Source organism: Mobula hypostoma, chromosome 3, assembly GCF_963921235.1.
Source record: "Mobula hypostoma chromosome 3, sMobHyp1.1, whole genome shotgun sequence".
Lineage (NCBI taxonomy): Eukaryota > Metazoa > Chordata > Chondrichthyes > Myliobatiformes > Myliobatidae > Mobula > Mobula hypostoma.
This window is the reverse complement of record NC_086099.1, coordinates 24,953,369-24,968,510: the sequence shown is the minus strand read 5'-3', so window position 1 is coordinate 24,968,510 and position 15,142 is coordinate 24,953,369. Positions and strand designations below refer to the sequence as shown.

General features: G+C 39.0%; 1 protein-coding gene across 1 annotated transcript in view; it reads right to left on the bottom strand.

Annotated features, from left to right (window-relative positions):
• Positions 1-15,142, bottom strand: part of dnai1.2 (dynein, axonemal, intermediate chain 1, paralog 2) — a 206,416-nt gene that overhangs the window by 55,224 nt on the left and 136,050 nt on the right. The window contains exons 14-16 of the mRNA XM_063042782.1: positions 11,710-11,957; positions 3,573-3,662; positions 291-378 (exon numbers count right to left, since the gene is read on the bottom strand). Coding sequence (XP_062898852.1) covers positions 291-378; positions 3,573-3,662; positions 11,710-11,957 — 426 coding nt within the window. The remainder of the gene's footprint in view (positions 1-290; positions 379-3,572; positions 3,663-11,709; positions 11,958-15,142) is intronic.

Here is a 15,142-nt window from a genome sequence, read left to right as displayed (position 1 = left end):
CAATTAATCTTGGCTGGAACATAATCGGCAATTCTAATTTAAGAGGAAACGAAATGTAATTGGGAAATAGAAGTCGTAGAGACATTCCTTAACTGCTAATACCAGTTTTGGCATGTAGAAAATACAGTATATCTAATTGCAAAAAGGCTTATGATTTATTTGAATTGGAAAACTGTAGATGCGATTCCACATTATTTTTGCCTGAAAATTCTTGAAGGAAAAAATAATTAACAGTTACTTGCTGGCAATTAATGTTCTGATAGATGATAAGATTAAATGTTGTGGCTTACCCACAATATGCAGCTGCAAATTTTCTAGTGCATCCTTACAAATTCCATCCAGTGTAAGTTTGATAATATCAGTATGAATAATTTCATTCTGAGAAGAGAAACAATATATTCTAGTTACTTTAGTGATTGCATTTTCCTCTATCAATTCATCAAGATTGAAATATTATTTTTTAATTGCCTGCTGCGTTCACCAGCAACTTTGATGTGTGTTGCTTATATTTGCTTCCACTCTTTATAATACATGTAATTTTGTTAACATGCCAGCTGGTGGTGTATTGGCATCAGCGCTGGACTTTGGGGCGAGAAGTCCCTAGTTCGAATCCAGCGGCTCCCTTGCAAGCTCTCCATCCGTGCTTGGGTTGAGTGTCCAGCTAACAACTTGACCTTGTAAAAAAAAACCTGGAGAGGGATGGGATCCGCCAGGCTTCAGATGCCCAAGACACGCCATACGATGAGCATACCAAAAAGATTGGTGCAAAAGTTTGTCATGACGGTGCACCAATGACTCCATCAGGAGTTAAGGGCGCGCACACACACACAGTTTTGCTAAGTATTAAGTTGACTGTAACCAGAATTATTCAGTAGGTCAGTTAGCAGCAGCAAAAGGTGAAAGACAGTTAATGTTTTAGGTCATTGATCCTTCTTCAGAACTTGGGCAAGATTAGAGATAAACATATTTTGAGACACAATGGAAATGCAAGTAAGTAAAGGTCTGTGATAGGGTCAAGGCAGAGGGGATTAATTGACAAAGGGTTTGATAGTGCATCCTTTACTTTCCATTATATTCTAAGTGGGTTTAGAAATGGAAACTACAGGCAAGTGAATGTGACATTGGTGATGGGTAAATTGTTGGAAGGGATTCTGAGGGACAGGATCTACCAACAGAAATAGAGAAACAACCAGCATGCCATTGTGCATGGGATGTCATGTTTGACATATCTTCCTGCATTAAATGGGTGTGATGAGTTCAAGTTCAAGTTTATTATCATTTCAGCCATATACATGTATACCGCCAAATGAAACAATGTTCTTCCAGACCAAGGTGCACAGCATTGTACATATAACTCACACACATAAAGTAATATTACCACAAACAAATTAACAGACATTTAGGCACATTTACATCGCAAGTTAAAAAGTAAACAATATAACGCTACTGACACTTCATACACAGTGAAACCTGGGTGATGGCAGGAAGTTCAGTTGTCCCATGGCTTGGCAGAAGAAGCTACTTCACACCCTAAACCCTTGTCCTAATGCTATGATGGTGATGACGCATTACCATTCTTAAAACTTTAATAATGGAACCCTAAAAGTTGTCCAAACGTGAGACTGAGAGAGTTGACTGGACAGTTTATTTACAAACCCATTGCTATTCATTTCACAGTCAATGTAATTATTCTGAAATAACTTAGTTAGCAAATATATGATTGAAGTCAGATCCTTTGTTTTAGGAGTTTGGACACCTTGGATCTGTACAAAAATACATTTCAATAAACTTGATTTCTGGTAATCAAATGTAACCTTTCAATGAGTAGTTAAAAAGAAAGGATTGCTCATAATAATTGATCATGAGATATAATCATATAATTTGAATTAGCTTATATAGTTTATATAGTAAATGCTCCCATCCAACTTTGCAAGGTCCTTATGATTTTGGGCCCCTTATCCTAAGAAAGGATATGCTGACATTGGAGAGGGTTCAAAGGCTTATGATGTAGGATCATTTAATGACTTTGGGCGTCTACTTACTTAAATTCAGAAGAATGAGGGGTGACATCATTGAAACCTATTGAATGTTGAAAGGCCTTGATAGAATGGATGTGGACAGGATGTTTCCAATGACGGGGGAGTCTACGACCAGAGGACACAGCCTCAGAATAGAGGGACGTCCTTTGAGATGGAAATGAGGAGGAATTTCTTTAGCCAGAGAATGGTGAATCTGTGGAATTCATTGTCACAGGCAGCTTTGGAGGCCAAGTCATTGGGTATATCTAAGGCTAGGTGGTTAATAAATTCTTGCTTAGTCAGGGCATGAAGGGCTATGGAGAGAAGACAGGAGATTTGGGCTGAGAGAGAAAATGAATCAGACATGATGAAATGGCAAAGCAGACTCGATGGGCCAGGTGACCTAATTCGGCTCCTATATCTTCTGGTCTTACTTGCAGTACAGTGCACCACATATGCTACAGTCAAGCTTAAGTTTATTGTTGTCATAGAAAACATGTACAGTATATAAATAGTAAGATCATTCACTGTTAATTACAATTGTGTCTTCTTTTTAATAACAGCCATTATTCAATGTGAGATATATCAATTCTCATTATCACCTGTGTAAAATTCATCATTGTAGATATTAATTATTCAGCCCAGAACTAAAATTTTCTCTATTATGCATAAACAAAATAAATAAATCATCATAACTATGTACAACTTGCTATAATCCAGAGCTCATCAAAATCATAAATGTGAATGGCTCATAGCCATTCCAAAGTGAATTCTATAGCTCATTTCATTTCTAAATGAATCAGTGATGAGAATACATATTTCCTGTCACAGTACAAATATACTTTGTACATGTTGCAAACAACAAACTCTCATCTTAATTTCTAGCATTTGCAACAAGCCGGCAACCAAAGATCATTTACTTTAAAGGAAATGAAAAATGGGCATGTGCTTGAAATTCACAATCGTTAGTTTTAGTCTTGTTGAAAATGAAAAATAATCACATTTTTTTCCTGTTTGTTGATCATAGAATCACAGAAACCCACAAATCCTGAGAAGGCTATGCTTATACTGGCTCATTAGACTATAGCTGTGCTTAGCCTCACAACCCTGTCATTTCTTCCAATAGTTTTCTTATCCTGAAATATACATCCAATATTTTTTAAATGGAAGCAGCTTAGAGCTGACCTAATCTGTACTTCAAAAAAAAATCTTACTACCCCATTGGATATTACACTAAGGAGTTCGAATCTTTAATCTAGTTATTCAGTAACTGGATGAAATAATATTTCTCAGCCTACTCATTGAAACCTACCCACAATCTTGAATATGTCTCAAAACTTAATTCATACCACTTTTACCTGAGACAGTACAGTAATTTTCTCATAATGAATTTCATCAATTAGTAGTTGCTAGTGAAAAAATCCAAGTAATATGGAGTGGATCAATAATCCTATCTTAACTATGAATTTTGTTTATCTTGCTTCTGTGAACATGCTAAAATATCAAGGCCAATTCTGTGAACACTACCAAATAATCTTTCAGAAAAATATATACCTTAACCAAAGCCCAAGAAACAAAACGCCCATCCGAAGAGATAGAGCAGAAGTTAATATTGTTGTCGAGATCATCTTTTTGCCACTTTACCTGTAAAATATAAATGTAAAGGTTGTTCATAGCTCCAAAAGCAGACTAAAATGAAAACAGGTTTGAAAAAGATTTCTTTTGATTAATCGAGGCAATTTCTATGCTAAAGGAAGAACATCAGTTCTGTTTTATTTGCACATTATTTGGTTGAAAGAACAGACCATACCCAAAGGCAATAACAGTCTTCCAATGGAACTGTTCTAATATATTGAAAGCAGAATAAAGACGAGAGTGGGCAGAAGGGTTAAATTATCATAGATGATCAGATTGGGTTCACTACTTTAGACTGAGAAAGAAAAAGCAAAGCATTGTGCATGAGAAAGAACATGGAAATGGGTACTTTGGCCCAATAGGTTTTATGTGAACAATTATTTTTACATCATTATTTTGGATGTAAAACCCTTGGGCTTACTTTTACAATTTGATGATGAACAACTAGATCATTATTTGAATTACTTTTGGGTAACAAGTTACTAATTTTCAGGGAATTATCTTGACATACTTTCATAAAATATTTCACGTTACCAGATGTATTGTTTTAAAATAGTTAATATTAAAATCTATTAATCTTCCTTAATTAGTTTACTTCCTTATCTCCTTATAGCAGCCCTCAAAGATTGGTATTATTAACTATGTATTTTTATATATTCTGGGTATGGAGTATATACTTGCTTGAGTTCAATACAATTGGTCACTCAGAAATTGCTTCCATATGCTATTAATCCAAGTTTGGTGTCTACATCTCCCTACCGTTTTATCAGCATAATTTGAAATAAGATTGACCCAAGAACTATCTGTAAATACTGAGAAAGAATTTAGTTTTAATATTTGGTTATTTACTGAACTCTTTGCTCAACTGTCTATGCACTAATATTCATATCCATGTTACATTTTCTTTTATGCCGTACTCATGTTTTCACAGAAGTTTCTAGTTTAAACAGAAACATATTAAACAGCTTCTAAAAAAACACACCCTGCATTTTGGACACACTTTTAAAAACATGTCATGTACAATTGCCTTTGATGAATCTGTGATAACCCAAGCCAATAGATACTTCATTAATTTTAAATTATTCATTCTGAGCATTTGTTCATATCATTCAGAGCTGTATTTGATTACAAGTCATATTAGTGACAACTCAATGTCAAATCCATAACATCACCAAGTCTCCTAATTTATACTCTCTAAAGGTTATTATTACATCAATATACATGGATTTGATTGGCTGTTGAACATGTCATTTACAGTGAAGGTAAAAATGTTACTTTCAATGAAGCAAGAATCATCTTTTCTGGAGTGAGGTTTTTTTTCCAAACACATTGCTTAATTTCAAAGAAATCAGCAGGTTTCATTTCACCATGACTGACAACAAAGGTTTTATTGCTCAAAAGATTTTGAAGGGGTTAGGAAACGTCAGAGCCAAAAAAACTAGCTATTCCGTTTGACAGACTAATATCTTGTGTTTTATAGGCTTGCATTAAAAGAAATGGCTGGAAAAATAGATGAAATCAAATTTAATAAGGATTCAGACATATACCAATGTTAACAAGGAATCAATTTTAATGCAACTTTTAGAGCGAATATGTGACAAGGAGGTGGCTGGAATGGAATTTCATAATGAGCAAAGGATAGATAAATGGAAATCAAAGTCATCTTCTGATAGATAACAATTTAATTATTTTCACTGTAATCGATATGCTAATCAATATCCTTTATAGTTGTAATTCAATTCAATGTCACAAGCAATCCTTTAAGCTCACATGTACGATATTAGAATACCTTTACAGCAAAGAGAAAATGTCATATTTAAATACCAAGAAGCAACACTTTTAACATATATAAAGCTCTATTGTGCATCTTATTTTAGCAGCATTTTCTTTAACAATTGTCTTACTTGATCTTCAGAATTTTCAATATAATGTATTAGCTTGTTTAACTCAGAAGTCAAAGTTGAGGTAAAATTTACCATGAAAATGCATATATGTTCCTATATACTATCTTGAGATCCATTTTCTCGCAGACATTTACGGCGAGATAAAGATTACAATAGAATTTATTGAGAACTATACATAAACAAAGTCTGACAACCAACCAATGTGCAAAAGAAGACAAATAAAACAAATAAAAGTAACATAACACAACAGGATTCATGGTAATTTAAGCAATCCATTTTTTAAAACTTGAACAGCTTTTAAAAATATATTGCTCAAAGAGCAAAAGAAAACCGTGTAAATGCTGAAAATCTGGAATATAAGCAAAAAATATGTTGGAAATGTTCTGTAACTGAAGCAGCGTCCGTGAAGAGGGTCGACATTTAATTGAATGACCTGTCCTCAGAACTAAGAAAAGTTAGAAAAAGCAGATATTTTATGTCGCAGAGAGGAGGAGAAATAGCAAGGGAATGTCTGTGATAGGGTGAGACAAAGAAAAATCAAATAAACAACTAAATAGCTGTTGTGGCATTCAGAGAGAGTGGCAAATACTTATTAATCACAGGAGACCTGAACATTGCTGTAAATAGAGGGAGAGAAATAAAGAGAAAGGGAAGGGAAAAAATGTTACATTAGAACTTGTAAGTTATCAAACATTGCAGGTGCGGGATATCCGAAATAAAAGAGAATGTGGAAATACCTAGTACAGGCAGAATATATGGAAAGTTTAAAGCTGAGGTAATTATTACAGCTTGTTGCCTTTTTATCTGAACTGGCTGGCTCTAACACAGATTATGAGGTTTGGTTATCTGAAATCATTGAATTTAGAGATTTCATGTCTTGCTACAACTGTAAAATCACAAACAAGAGAAAATCTGCAGATGCTGGAAATCCAATCAACACACACAAAATGCTGGAGGAACTCTGCAGGCCTGGCAACATCCATAGGAAAAAGTAAACAGTTGATTTTTCAGGCTGAGATCCTTCATCAAGACTGAAGAAAAAGGATGAGAAGTCAGAGTAAGAAGGTGGGGAGAGGAGGAAGAAGCACAACATAGTAGGTGATAGATGCAACGTGGAGAGGGGGAGGGATGAAGGAAAGAGCTGGTAAATCGATTGGTGAAAGAGATAAATCCTCTCCTCTCCTCCCCCCACCTTCTTACTCTGACTTCTCATCCTTTTTCCCCAGTCCTGATGAAAGGCCTCACTTTGAAATATCGACTTTTTACTCTTTTCCATAGATGCTGCCTGACTTGCTGAGTTCCTCTAGCATCTTGTGTGTGTTGTTTGCTACAACTGTGAAGGTATGGCCCTCTGCTAAATGCTTCAGTATTCCTGAAAGTATTTCATTTTTCCAGAAGAAGAGAGGCCTAGCAGCTGGAGGTCCAGTTAATGTGTGGGGAAGGGACAGATCAGGAGAGAGGCTTGGGCTATCAGGTGCATATAATTTTGAATCGCATTAAGCAGTCTGGAGGACTGGTAGGTCGGGTCCTCAGCAGAATTCTGGGGTGATAGCTGAAGCTTGGATGATGAGAAGATTGGGGCTTAGAAAATTAATGGAGAGAGATGTGAATGAAAAATGGTTAACACAAAATACTCTGCAGATGTTGGGGTCAAAGCAACACTCACAACACACTGGAGGAACTCAGTAGGTCGGGCAGAATCAGTGGAAACAATCAGTCAACATTTCGGGCTAGAACCCTTCATTAGGACTGAACAGTTAATACTGTCATGGATATCTGTGTGAGGTCCTAGTCTGATATTGCATAGTGTGACAACATCGTTGTCTAGGGTGTGATTAATGATGGTTGTTTTTGGAACAAGCGGCAGAATTTCCTCCCAAAAAGGAGGGAGGAGAAGATGGCAGCATGATGCAGTTCGCAGCGGCCACTACGGTGGTGATGCCTGTTATTTGTCAAGTAGGGTGCTGTGCACAATCATGATTTGATGGAGACGGATGTGACAGCATAGAGGAACATCTGGTGAAACTTCTGAAATGCCTGCTTCGCTGCTGCTGCTGCTGTGTGGTCCAGAATCTCCAGAGGGGAAGGCCCCGAGTCCTCGGCGCGGCGAGGGCAGGGTCGAAGCGCTCGGCAGAGGTTGGAGCTCAGTGCTCGGTGTCGGAGGAGCTGGTCGGAGGCTCGAAGTTTTCAGATGGACTCAGAGTTCACTGTGGTCGGGTGCTTCCAATGGTGCTGCATCGGCAAGTTGGTGGCGCTTGGAGGTTCATGGCAGGGAGAGTTTCTCCCTTCTACCGCCTGCGTGAGATGATGAGGCTATCAGGACTTTGAGACTTTTTTTTACCGTGCCCATGGTCTGCTCTTTATCAAATTATGGTATTGCTTTGCACTGTTGTAACCATATGTTATAATTATGTGGTTTTGTCAGTTTTAGTCTTGGTTTGTCCTGTGTTTCTTGTGATATCATTCTGGAGAAACGTTGTATCATTTTTTAATGCATGCATTTCTAAATGACAATAAACGAGGACTGAGTGTCCTCATAATCTAATCTAATTTAATCTACCACTGGAGCAGCTAAAAGGGAATCTGATGCTGAAATCTTGGAAGTGTAACTCATGCCATGAAGTGCCTGGTCAAAATTCTATACTCACACAAAATGGAAATAGTTGTTAAAATGTTTTGCTCTATTTAATATTTTGGCACACTTTTTAAATTATGTTGATTTACATCAATTTAACTTGAAATATATATTTTAGTGCTTTTATTTTTAAAAATTTTTAATACAGTATAACTTTCAATGGTTTGTTATTGCCTTGAAACATTCAAGCAGGCTGACAGCACTGACAACATGCTTGGCATGGATACATTGTTTAATTAGCTGTCAAGGCTCCTGCTCACTGAACTTACTCGAAGAAATTTTGTGCTTTCGGTAAGGAAAGTGAAAGAAATATGTATATAATTTAGAGGCAGAAACTATCTTCTAGTGAAGGAAGCTTGTTTCTGCTTAACAGATTGCCGATTGTCAGATTTAATTAGATTCTATTTGATTCACATTTCAGGTTATTGAAATTGCTTTCCTTTGTCACTCAATTGTGATTTGGTACAATGATCAGAGGATTACCACATCAGATGAAAATTCTGAAAGGCTTCCTAACTTTCTGTAAATGTTTCTCTCTATAGTAGTTTGTCATAAGTTAATAGCATAATTGCTGCCGTATGAAGAAGCATCAATATCAAGCACAAAGTGGTAACATATCCACTATAAAACTACTGCTTTGGTGTAAATAAAACTAATTATCACTTTTAAGTTTAGGTAACACTGTCACATATTGCAGAACTACAGTAAATTGGCTGATCTCGTTATTCATCTGATAATAATGAGCTCTGACAATCAGTTCAGTGCCTATTTGTTACATTCGTGTCAATCAATTTCAATTTTATGTGATAAATAAGACGTTATACTCTTTTAATAATATACTTGAATTGAATTAAATTGACTTTATTTCAGATGAACTAGGGATGCCCTGATTGTCACACTCTTCAAAAAGGGTGACAAAGCTGACTGTGGAAATTACAGAGGCATCTCCCTCCTCCCTACAACAGGAAAGGTACTCACCTGAATTTTATGTGACTGGCTTTCACCTCTGGCAGAAAATCTCTTGCCTGAGTCTCAGTGTGGCCAGAGAAAAATCCGACATGATTTTTACAGCATTAAAGCCCGAGAAAGCCCGGGAACAAAGTCTCCCACTTTATAAGGCCTTCATAGACCTTAAAAAAGCATTTGACTCTGTAAATCATCCTGCCCTTTGGCAGATACTATCGAAAATCGGGTGCCGGGAGAAATACCTCAAGATCCTGCAGCTCTTACATAATGATGAGTGCAACGATCATCAGCAACTGTGACTCTGAAACAACACCTTTTAAGGTTGAGACCAGGGTCAATCAGGGGTGCATCATTGCCCTAGCCCTGTTTACCATTTTCATTGCAACCATTCTTTACCTCACAGGCTAAAACCTCCCACAAGGAGTCCAGATTCTCTATGGGGGGTGGGGTGGCGCTGTTTAACCTCAACAGGTTCAAGGCAAAGAGCAAGTTAGCAACTACTTCCATCATGGAAGTCCAATATGCAGATGACAATGCCTTGTAGCTCACCCTGAGGAGGATCTTGGTAGAGCAGGCACGACGGGCCACTCCTGCTCCTATTTCTTAATTCTTATCTGCAGTGCATAACGGATGCTTTTGCCAAAGCATACAAACTTCTGGGACGTGATCTAAACACCAAGAAAACCCAAGTCCTGCACCAACCTGCTCCAGATCAAGCTCTTAAAGCTCCAACCATCCGAGTTGACAACATCCCGCTGGAGAACACTGATCATTTCCCGTACCTTGGTAGCCTTCTTTCCTCCAGAGCCAACATTTACCTTGAAATAAATTGCAGAATGGGCTGTGCAAGTGTAGCTTTTGCCAGAGTGAATTTTTTTAACATTGGGATATCAAGGCAAACACTAAGCTTCCAGTCTATATAGTCCTCCCCTCCTTGCTACATGGAGCGGAGACATGGACAACATTCAGCAGGCACAAAACATCCCTGGAAATTTATCATTAAAGATGAAAGATTCTGAGGGTTAGCTGGGAGAACAGGCATACTAATCCCAGCATCCTGGAGAAGCTAATATTAACTCCACAGCCACAATTGTGACTAAACACCAATTGATGGCGATGGGTTGGCCACATCATCCACATGCCTGACTCCTGCCCCACTAAACGGCTCCTGTTCAGCCAACTTAAGGATGCAAAGTGCACTCCTGGAGGGCACAAAAAGCGATTCAAGGACAATATCAAGACCCACCTGAGGAAGTGCCATATCAACCTGAATAGATGGGAGAAATTAGCATAGGACAGGAAAAGCTGGAGAAATGCTGTCCATGAAGGGACTGCACAGCTCAAAGAATACCTCCACCATGCTGATTAGACATAAGGAGAAACTGGGAAAGGCCCAACCAGCTACATCCACCACCACTTCAATGACCTACACCTGCCAACCCTATGATAGGACAGACTTGTGGATCATGGATTGGCCTCTTCAGTCATGTCAAGACGCACGAGTGACCAGATCAACTACCAGCAGAAGAATTATACTCGACTATGAGTGATCACTGATGATGATGATTATGATGATAATGAAAGCTACTCCATGATCAATCTAACCCTTTCCTGTTACATAGCTCATAACCCTCCATTTCTTTTACAGCTATGTGCCTATAACATTGGAGGAAATCTGAAGCCTGCAACAAAAAATGAATTTTACCATTACACAGAAATATAGTGTTCAATTCTTAACATAACAGAAGACGATTTACTTTTAAACTGTATGATTCTTTACATTGACATTGTGGAATTTCTGACATTAATGAAGTTTGCAATTCCAGCTAACTCTCTAGAATTCAGATATAACTATTATTTTTCTTTGAACGCACTGTTTATTTTTATACATGACAGATCACCCCATTTATGTGCCTTAAAGGTATTTACAGGGAAAATACTTATTCTGCAAGTGTTAACCATAGTTCCTAGAATGAAAATCTGACTCAAGTAGTCAATGTTGGGAAGCACACAGTTATGTTTTGACATATTTCAATAAATAAGTTGTTTGCACTGTTGCAGGAAAACAACATCCATCTTCAAGGACACCCACCATCCAAGTCATGTTTTCCTCTCACTGCTACCATCAGGAAAGAGGTCCCACACCACCAGGTTCAGGAACAGTTATTACCAGTCAACTATCAAGGTCCTGAACCAGAGTGGATAACTTCACTTACCCCAACACTCAATAGATTCCACAACCTATCGACTCACTCTCAAACACTCTATAACTCATATCCTCAATATTATTTATTACTTACTTTTTATTGTGATTGCTTTGTCTTTGAAAAATGTATTGTCTTTTGCATATTGGTTTTTAGTCTATCTTTGCTTGTGTGTAGTTTTTCCACTGATTCTATTGTACTTCTTTGAACTTACTGTGAATGCCCACAGGACATTTAAATACTTTGATTGTAAAGTTACTTCAAACTTTGATTAAAAATATAACAAAAATAATCACTGTTTAACTTCTGCAAAGGTATTTATTACATAAACTAATGACAATACCCACCTGCCAAACTGGATCACTGTGCTTGCCTGAGTAAGCTGTACTCTTGTAAGTGGGCCCATCAGTCTGTTCCATCATATTGTAGACAGCAACGTTGCCATCATAAAAACCAACAACGATCAAATGTGGATAGTCATCATGGATGTCTAAGCACAAAACACTGCTCTCTGTACTGTACTGGTATTCAGGGTAGGTAGGATTTTTCAAGGAGTGAACCAGAAGCATGCCGTGGTTCTGCTTCATGAAATCATCTGGGGGTAAGGAAGAGAAAATAATGTTTCATTAACCAAACAAGTGGGAGCTTAATGAAGACATTTTATTAATGAAGATTTTAAATTATTTTCAGGCCAATGATAGAAAGAAATTAACTCTTTTCAGGCACTGCAAATATTCACCTTAGTGAAGATTGGATAAAGGGAGGTTGGCCTATGGAGTCAAGTTGTTATAAATATTAACCAAAGTGAGGAAAATTAGTGGCGAGATCTAGAAATGTTTCTGCTCTTGGTATCCAGAGCTAACAACAAGCACGGTCATGTCATTTACAGCAAAAGACTAAAGGGATTGTTAAAACTTCCTCTACTCGATCAATGAATGAACTATAACACCAAGTTCAGAAAAGTGTCCTGTATTACCATTCCTCCAGTTTTCTAAAGAAAATGGTGTCAGTCTATCTGATCTTCTTCTATGGCTACAATTTTCCAGTCTGGCAATATCTTTGTAAATTTCTTTTGCACTCTCTGTGGCACAATTACACTTTTTCTGTAATGTGATGATCAAAACTGCATGTGGTACTCAAGCTGTGATTTAACTTTTATTGCACATATTTCCAGTATACACTCTGTTTTTACATTGTGCACCACAGCCGATAAAAATATCAATACCTTTGGCTGTTTAATGACTTTAACAACATATTCAGCAAATTTTAAGGACACACTCAGATGTTCCTTATCCTCCTCCACATAACAATGGGGTCTTTTCAGAGACTCCTGGATGGCTACATAGAGCTTAGCAAAATAGAGTGCTATGGGTAAAGCCTAGGTAGATCTAAGGTAGGGACATGTTTGGCACAGCTTTGTGGGCCGAAGGGCTTGTGTTGTGCTGTATGTTTTCTAACCCAGTATCCTTTCTAATAATATCTTCATTTACTTTGAACTTCTGCTTACTTAAAACCACTTACTACATTTCTGCCCAAGTGACCAGTCCAGGAAATAATTTTGCAATGTCAACATTTCTTTCTTATTTTCCACCTAGGCCATTTTCTAAATTGTTCAAACTTCTTTGTCATGCCCTCTATACTTCTGTCCAAACCACTTACTTATTCCATAATAAGGGATCAAGTACTGAAGCCGGTGAAATCCCACTAGAACCAGTGACAGTAATATTGGTAATACAAGGGAGCATAATTTTAAGGTGATTGGAGGAAAATATAAGGGGATATCAGAGGATAAGTTTTTCACACAGTGTATGGAACATGATACCAAAGATGGTGGTAGGGACAGATAAATCAGGGGCATTTAACAAATTCTTAGATGATAAAAAATGGAGCTCTATGCAGGAGGGAAGTATTAGATTGATCTAAATGGTCAGCACAGCACTGTGGGCTGAAGGGCCTGTACTGTGCTGTAATGTTCTATGTTCTAATAAAGTTGGTATTAAGCCTTCTGTAAAAACAGCCAAAAAGAATGTATGTTAATAAAATTACCATATTCTTGGTCAACATATATAGATGCCTAATTGCTTTCTGTGTAATTAAAGATCATCTTTAGATGAGGCAGAACGCTCTGTTCTCAGTAAGGGCCTCACGTTTGTCCCCCTTCGCCCACATCTCAGCGAGTTCCGTGTTCGCCACGATGCGGAACTTTTCTTCCGCCGTCTCCGTCTCCAAGCCTACTTCTTCGGCAAGGACTCTTCCACCCCCACCGATGACCCCTTCTCCCGTCTTCAACCCTCCTCTTCTTCATGGACACCCCGCTCTGGTCTTCTGCCTGCCCTGGATCTGTTTATCGCTAATTGCCGACGGGACATCAACCGTCTTGACTTCACCGCACCTTGTCCCCATTCCAACCTCACTCCTTCGGAACGCTCTGCTCTCCACTCCCTCCGCACTAATCCTAACCTTATTATTAAACCCCTGATAAGGGGGGTGCTGTTGTAGTCTGGCGTACTGACCTCTACCTTGCCGAGGCACAGCGACAACTCGCGGATACCTCCTCTTATTTACCACTCGATCGTGACCCCACTAAGGAGCACCAGGCCATTGTCCCCCACACCATCACCGACTTTATCCGCTCAGGGGATCTCCCATCCACTGCTACCAACCTTATAGTTCCCACACCCCGCACTTCCCGTTTCTACTTCCTACCCAAGATCCACAAACCTGCGTGTCCTGGCCGACCTATTGTCTCAGCTTGCTCCTGCCCCACCGAACTCGTTTCTGCATACTTCGACATGGTTTTCTCACCCCTTGTTCAATCCCTTCCGACCTATGTTCGTGACACTTCTCACGCTCTTAAACTTTTCGATGATTTTAAGTTCCCCGGCCCCCACCACTTTACTTTCACCATGGATGTCCAGTCCTTATATACTTCCATCCCCCATCAGGAAGGTCTCAAAGCTCTACGCTTCTTTTTGGATTCCAGACCTAATCAGTTCCCCTCTACCACCACTCTGCTCCGTCTAGCGAAATTAGTCCTTACTCTTAATAATTTCTCCTTTGGCTCCTCCTACTTCCTCCAAACTAAAGGTGTAGCTATGGGCACCCGTATGGGTCCTAGCTATGCCTGCCTTTTTGTTGGGTTTGTGGAACAATCTATGTTCCGTGCCTATTCTGGTATCTGTTCTCCACTTTTCCTTCGCTACATCGACCACTGCATTGGCGCTGCTTCCTGCACGCATGCAGAACTCGTTGACTTTATTAACTTTGCCTCCAACTTTCACCCTGCCCTCAAGTTTACCTGGTCCATTTCCGACACCTCCCTCCCCTTTCTAGATCTTTCTGTCTCTGTCTCTGGAGACAGCTTATCCACTGATGTCTACTATAAGCCTACTGACTCTCACAGCTATCTGGACTATTCCTCTTCTCACCCTGTCTCTTGCAAAAACGCCATCCCCTTCTCGCAATTCCTCCGTCTCCGCCGCATCTGCTCTCAGGATGAGGCTTTTCATTCTAGGACGAGGGAGATGTCTTTCTTTTTTAAAGAAAGGGGCTTCCCTTCCTCCACTATCAACTCTGCTCTTAAACGCATCTCCCCCATTTCACGTACATCTGCTCTCACTCCATCCTCCCGCCACCCCACTAGAAATAGGGTTCCCCTGGTCCACACCTACCACCCCACCAGCCTCCCGGTCCAACATATTATTCTCCGTAACTTCCGCCACCTCTAACGGGATCCCACCACTAAGCACATCTTTCCCTCCCCCCCCCTGCATTCCGCAG